General features: G+C 30.8%; 1 protein-coding gene across 1 annotated transcript; it reads left to right on the top strand.

Moving 5' to 3' along the window:
- The first annotated feature begins 23 nt into the window (after positions 1-23).
- On the top strand, positions 24-6,081 carry LOC127701345 (neuralized-like protein 2). Its single transcript, XM_052205236.1, has 3 exons — positions 24-133; positions 1,373-2,065; positions 3,101-6,081. Exons 1-3 carry the CDS (start codon positions 127-129, stop codon positions 3,214-3,216), a joined length of 816 nt encoding a protein of 271 aa, XP_052061196.1. The 5' UTR covers positions 24-126; the 3' UTR covers positions 3,217-6,081.
- The last annotated feature ends 1,786 nt before the right edge of the window (positions 6,082-7,867 follow it).

The following is a 7,867-nucleotide window of genomic DNA, read 5'->3' as shown; positions in this document are numbered from 1 at the left end:
CTTCGTTCAGGTCTTTAGTGAAACCCCGAAAATGTTCGCAGTGAATAATCTCTGTTGCAAAAATCAAAGAAAGATGCCTTGATATTGTCCAAGAGTGTGTTTTTCAGGCTTACATGCAGCTTGATTATGTTTGGTAGGAAAGCCCAACATATGTCTTGTTATAAAGGCCTTTATAACATGCATTTGTCCAAATGCAAGCTAAAAATTAATGCAAAATTATATACAAATCAAAAATTGTATAAATTTACTACTACTAGTATATGGTATTCTGGAAATTATCTGTACATGCTGTATGGATACTTTGTAGACACGAATTATGGCTTTGATAAGAAGGAGATAGAGTGCCTTCAATTTATTGAGAATTTGTTGGAGCAATTGTAATGCCATCAACACAAGGATCTCCATGACCTGTTTTATGATGTGGACCACCATCTCAAATAATCCCCATGCCAGGGCCTCCATATGATTTTGATAAAGTGCAAAAATGTGTGTCATAGATGGAAGTGTGGTCAGAATTTGTTTTTGTTTTGCTAGCACAGACATTTGTGTTTGCAATTATACTTGATTGCCTGTAATTGCACAACCCTATTGTATTGTAAGGAAAAGGGTCCTAATTACTGTTATAAAGCCCTGAAGGATATTCATTTAATGATCATTAATCATTTTTATAGGTAGACACATCTGATGAGAAAATATTGATCAAGTCCAGACAATAAATGTATTTACACTTTTGGTATTTACATAGCTGAATTTTGTCTACGAATGACCTTAGATCTGCTCTGAATAACATTCTGACGTCAAGCAACAATCACTTTTTAATTATGACATACATTTTTTTAAATTGTGATGTCAGATTTTACGGGAATTTGTGTGATTTAAAGTAATGGCGGACACATTTGCATACAAGTGCAAATACGTCTGTTAAACTGCATTAATCAATTCATTTTAAGCAATAGGCCAAATGCTAATGAAAATTTTGAGTCATTAAAATCATTTCAATGTTAAACTGTTGCGTTCCATAAATTGCTCATGAATGTTTTTAGAAAAATTTCGATAGTTTGAAAAAAACTTTCAAGTCATCTCAAAATTACCAAAATTGCATGAAAAAAAATCCAGATCCTTGCCTGTTACTGAAAAAGTGTTTGCTTGTCTGCAGGTTCCTGAGATTATTTAATCTACATGTACATACAATGTAGACATTTCCATTTTCATACAATTAATAATTTTAAAAACACGGGAAAACATCATTGAAACAGAACAGTTGCTTGGAAACATGCATAGGTTTTTTGGTACTTTCTTACTATTTCCACCTCCATCCATTCTTTTTATTTATTTGTGTTCTAGAAAAAAATAATGTGTTTTCTCTTTGCAGGTGGTGATACAATGGCAGTTACAAGGTTCCATCCTTATCATGGGCAAAATATTCGCCTTTTTCATGATAATATGGTTGCCTTACGTGAGACGAGTTTTGCCCATGCATTGACATTCAGTGAAAAGCATTTGCAGCCAGGAGAGATTTTTTTAGTTGAAATAGAAAAAAATGAAAGAGGTTGGAGTGGACACATGAGAATTGGACTTACACAATTCAATCCATGTGACAAGTTTGAGCTTCCACAGTATGCATTGCCTGACTTGCACAATATGGGAAAGTCATGGATATTTGCAGTGACAAAGTCACACAATAAAGTATACTCTGAACATGACACGGAGGAAGAAGGTGTGCCATATCAGTCAGTATTGGGCAATGATGCAGAGGTTGTGCATACACCAAGAGGGTCTTTCAGTCGTAGTCTTCTTTTACCTCTTGGGAAATTAAATCTGCAGAATCGCAATGGTGACAATATAAGTGCTTCTCAGAAAGACAATGTTCTTCCCACTGATGTTGGGAGTAGAATAGGAATTATGTATACAGTTGTTGGAAATTCTGCCGAGATGCATTTTATCATTAACGGTGAAGACCAAGGACCGTGTGTACGCAATATTCCGTATAATAATGGCGCATTGCATGCAGTGGTTGATGTTTATGGTACAACCAAGCAAGTACGAATAATTCAACTGTATGGAGGTAAAAAACTTTTTCAATATAAATTAACTCCAAGGATTGACTGGGATATAGAAGTATGGTCATCTCTTGTTCCTCTTCTGACAGGCAGTAAAACCTTTGTCAAAGTGGGGCAGTCTTCTGGCTGTGTGGGATGTATTAATTTGTAGCCACTTCTGGTCAGGATGGGGACGTTGAATTTAATGCCTCATACAGAGAGAATCTGCCTGTTAAGAACCCTTGCAACAACTCTGAGTGGTCCGTAGGTCATCTGTTGTAAGGCTCAATTTCTGTTAAACAAACAATCAATCAAATATAAATGTAATTAAAAATAAACAAACAGAAAAAAAACAACACGAAAAACAACCTGCCTGTCATTTCACATACAAATGTACAGTACATGTAATCAAACTCATCCATGAGGTCTTCAAAAAATCTACAGCTACATGATATGTAGTTCACTGCCCGGGTGATTGTATTTTTGTGTTTGGGAGGGGGAAGAAGATAAAGAAGATACTGGGGTGAGCAATCAAAAACTCCAAGAGAGATGGACAACCTACATGTAAAGGCCAACACAAAAGTACAAATATACATACAACCTTCTAAAAGAAGCTACACAGAAAACAAAAGATTGAGCAAAACAAAAATCATTGAAAACTAGAAGGTCCTGAAAGGTACCGGGTAAGCTGTTCCTGTTCCAATAAAGATGAGGCATATCCATGTCAGGAACCTTGTCAATTACATTGATTTTAACATTTTGCTCATTGTTGAAGTTGTACAGTTCAGCTGCCCTAAGCTATACATTTTTTGTAGTTGTTTACCTTCTTGTCCTTTGGTCTCTTGTGGATAGTTTTTCGTTGGCAATCATACCACATCTTCTTATTTTTATATTTATGTTTTGTAGAAATCAGGATAATAAAGAAAGCATACACATATTTTGTTTGTATTTTTCATAATTATACTAAAAAAAAAGTATTAAAAAAAAAAATTTTGAAATAAAACTTATAGTTTGCCTTTGTTGATTTCAACTGTAGATAATAATTTTCTTTTCTTTTTCAGTGTCATCATTACAGAATGCATGTCGTAATAGAATTTTACAGTTGATTGCCAAGAAAGACATTTCTAATCTTCCATTGCCTACAAAACTCAAACAGTTCCTCAATTATGAATTATAGTGCTAGAATATAACTAGTCCAATGACCATGACAATTATTCATAATTTTTCATAAATGTGTGGATATGTCCTTTTCATTTTGGTTGTTCTGACATATAAAGATTTTGTTAATTTTATTTATACATACATAAACATGTACATCTTGATTTATGCTCATGGTATTTGTAAATAAAAGAATTGACATTACACACAAGTTTAAAATCACTATTTCTTGAGTTGACTGAATAACTGTGAAACTTGTTGATAACACTTTAATATATGACCCTGTTATGTATACTCTGACATGTCTGAGAGGTAGTTCAAAATGAATTACCCAAAACATTAGCATTCACAATGAAAAATATCCCGATTGAAGGATTTTTAACTGAATTTCCTTGTCTGTACTGTACCTACATGTATGTATTATATAAAGCACCTGAACTATGATATTAAATTGTTTTGAATCACTGTGACTGACTTTTAATTTAGAGTGTCTTGGGCTACATTTTGGTTCTTGGTGCATATCTCTAAATCTTATGATTTAATATCAATATTTCATCACTACTTACCTTGTACAACACTATTCAGTGACACTATGGTCACAATGACCTACATGTATAGTTCACATTAAAGTGATTTTTTGTAAGGTTTTTCAATAAGATCCATTTCCCAAAACCTACAGTCTTAATGTTCAACAAAATTTAGGTCAGTGTGATCAAATTTTTGAAAATTGGATGTCTTTGGTTGAATTTTGTTGCTAAGTTCATTTCTCAGGAGCTTATAGTAGTGCAATGTATAGCAAATACCTATCACTACTATAGTGGTCTTGCATAGTAAAATATTGTTAACAAATTTAGGTCACTTTGACCAAACTTTTGTTTATATTATTTAAAGCAGGACATCCCAGTTTTATAGATATGTAATCTAGTTTAAAAGACAAACATATTTGATTTGCCATATTTATAAATGAATTGGCATCACTTACTCTTACCTCGATTGTTTTCATTTCCATAAAATGATCTTCCAAGTTATTTATAGAATTTCAATAATGTGAACCTCTGTTTCAGAAATTTTGAGATACAAAATGTTTTATCACTGCAGTCATTTGTTATTTTATACACTGCGATTGCATGTAATGAAAAATTGTATATACATATCTCTTGGCCAGTATATACATGAATGTTTAGTATACATGTACATGTATGTTTGAAATGGCATGTGTTGGAGTGATTTTTGCTTGTTTTTTTTCATTATTTTGTAGTATAAATGTTAAGTTGATACATCAGATATCATTAAGAGATATTATACTGGTTTTTTCCCTAATATTTTCATTCATATATATTTTTTTATATTGATGCATTGTTATTTACTAGGTGCATTTTTTAAGTGCTAACATTATATATAGACATCCTCTTTTCACAACTAAATCATTTCAATTAATATCACATTTCTGCAAATACTTATACATTTCAATTTTTTAAAAATATATGATTAACACTAAACATTAGATTTATTTTTTATTTTATTGTTTTCTGGGAAACTGTCTCTGATGTTTATCCCAAATCTTGTTTTATTTGTAAAACTAAATTTCTTTATTATATAAATACATAATAAAAACTATTAGAATTATTGTAATACATTTCAAACATATTTGCACAATTTCCCACTGCAACATTCAAATAATAAAATCAGAACTAAATTAAAGGTATACAGGATTAGAAATTTAACTGTTTTTGTCACACCTGAGACATAAAGATGCTAAAACAATGGCGTCATCATAAACTACTTGTATAAAGTATTGTTGTAAGAGCTGGATAGTCCATATCTCCATACAGATGTTGAATGATTTAAATTTCCATATAGCATATGTTTGTTGTCCTCAACCTCATTTTCATGGTCAAGAGACTGTTTAAAACTTTTTTTATCATGAGATTTTTTTTTAATTATGATAATAGTAAAAGGTCATCTATATTTGGTAATTTTAATATCATAACATTTTTTCAATCCAATTAAAATAAAATCCTTTAATTGCTCCAGTTCTGATATGTCGTGCATTAATAAAGAATATTGTTGCTTCATACATGTATGAATTATATGTTAAGCAAGAAATGAATTTAGCTATTCCGATCCAAGAATAGGGAATTTATTTTTTGTTGATTATTGGTAAAAGTTTATACTAATATACTCATGTTAGAACTTAATGCAGATAACTGTTATTGTGTATATATGTTGGTAAATTCATTATTTTTTATTCTTTTGTTGCAGAAAATATTTTTGTATAGATGTACAATGTTATATGAAGCTCAAACAGTGGGCTATAACCACTACTTCACATTAATCATTAATATCAGTAATGTAATGTAGAGATAATTTATTTCTCGGACAGCATTTTTTATAGTTTTTTTCTTTCGAAAATTCTCTTTTCATTTTCTTTTCTTCTTTCAATTTGGATAAAAAAGAATCATTACTTATATGAGTAATCACAGACATGTTAAGATAAAATGTATCCAGAGCTATATAATGTCTGATCTACTCATTCTGTAAGGTTGAACTGGTGTAAACCAGATTGATAAATTTTGATAAACCAATCATTAATAAAATTGTCTTGTGTAATTTCCCGCCATATCAGTTTCAAACATTAAACTTGGCATTTTTCATTAAATCATTTGGGAAACAGATTCTACCACTCTTGATTTTAAAATTTTGAAATGCTCTGAAAACCTCACATTAAAATCTTGAAAATTTGAACATCTTGAGGTGACAAATAACATAATTAAAGGGGGTTTTGTGGTAGAACTTATATGTCAAACATATTTTGACAGCAACCTGTATAAAACTCTTTGATCAATTAAGTCTATTTGAAAATAAATATATAGAAATACTTGAAGTATTTTTTTTTATACATTGGTACATCTTTTTTATTTGTAGTTTATTCACAGGATGAATAAGTTTTTGTGGATCCTATTTGAGTTTATGGGCTTTATAACAACATCACTGTAAAAATTTGATAGGGTGAGAAATCATGTTTGAAAAAAAGTTTCCTCAGGTACAGCTAAACTTCCCAACCATATAAATTTTTTTTTTACCTGAAATAATTTAGAAAAGGTTTTGAGTGATTTGTGGAAAATGAATCTACCTTTTATGCATATATGTTGTTACTATTTGACTCAAAAATGAACTTCAGACACAGGCATAGGATATGAGTTGAGAAATATACTCACAGTAAGCAGTGGCCAAAGGAATACCACTGTCCAAAAAAAATAATAAACGCAGTATGATACAAAAAACTTCAAAAACCAAAGTATAATCTTAATCAAATCAGAAACAATCTTTTCTTTATTTCGTGTATTTTTTCCAAGGTTACACATTTTTGATGAATTTAGAGTTGTTGTCTATTTTTCATGATTATCTCGTGAACTATAATAGATTGGTCAAAATTGTAAACAGCATAAATTATCAGCAATACAATATATGGTTGAAACTGTAAACAGCAAAAAATATCAGCAAAACAAGATATATTTTGACAGGTGAGCTCTTTGGAGTCTCTTCTTTCTTACAATAATTTTCTCATTGAAATAAGAGGAAAGCAGGTGTTCATTCATAATCATTCCCCAAAAAATCATAGGTTGACCTTACAGTGCCTTTAAACAGGGTATTCAGATGGATTTGGGGGTAGTAAGCAGTCTGTCGGTGGCTTCAAAAGTTACCAATTAATAACTTCCTATTCTTATCCAATTTTAATAAATTGTTTCTGATGAAAAAATTGAGGTCTAGCTCCATATTAACCATTTTCACTTTTGCTGTTCAGGTAGTATGGTCATCTCTTGATTATAAAATGGTGCTTTGTGTCGTTTCGTTGTGATAACCTGAGAACCTCTCAACCAATTCTTTCAAATTTTGTTTGTGATGACAAATTTGAGAAGTTCAATTTTAAAGATTTTCACTGTTTTCTATTAGGAGTTATTAATTGAGAATTCCTACTTTGTGATGCATCATTTACACGCAATAACTTGAAGAGAGCTTTTTCAACATTTCCTTTTTAATGTTCAATGTAAAAATGTAAAAATTGAGGTCAAATATTGATGATTTTTGTTTTTGACATTCAAGAGGAATGATCCTTTATTTATTGTAAAATTGTGCTTTTTGATGTTGTTTCCATGGGATAACTTGAGAAATGTTCAACCAATACCTTTCATTTTTCAGTTTGTTGTGTCTGATGATAAAATTGAATTCAATTTTGATTTTAACAATCTTGCTTTTGTTTTATAGGAGTTATGACCCTTGATTGCTTTAATGATGATTAGAAGTAAGACACAATTTTATGTCATTTTAACAGCCTGTTGTTTAGTTTTATTGTTTTGGTGATTTACTGATGTATACCCACACCTTCTTTTATTTAATAATGAGTATAAATCAGTTGATGTGTGTTTATTTGTCTGCCTGGACCAACTTCTTCTTTTTATTTGTCATGTTTGACTCATATTTTTGATACTGTAAAAGTTGGGAGTTTCCCCATTTACCCGCTTCTTTAGATAAAAAGATTTATTTTGCATTCTTATGTCATAGTGACGCTTTTAAAAAAGTGTCTCTTGTTCATAATTGACCATCAGTCAAAGAGATCTAGAGAAAGTATATCTCTCACTTTCATGTATAGCCACCCCTTTTTGTGGATT

The sequence above is a fragment of the Mytilus californianus genome, unplaced genomic scaffold (assembly GCF_021869535.1).
Source record: "Mytilus californianus isolate M0D057914Y unplaced genomic scaffold, xbMytCali1.0.p SCAF_5, whole genome shotgun sequence".
Classification (NCBI taxonomy): domain Eukaryota; kingdom Metazoa; phylum Mollusca; class Bivalvia; order Mytilida; family Mytilidae; genus Mytilus; species Mytilus californianus.
Note: the sequence above shows the minus strand (reverse complement) of the source record. Positions and strands in the feature narration are given on the sequence as shown.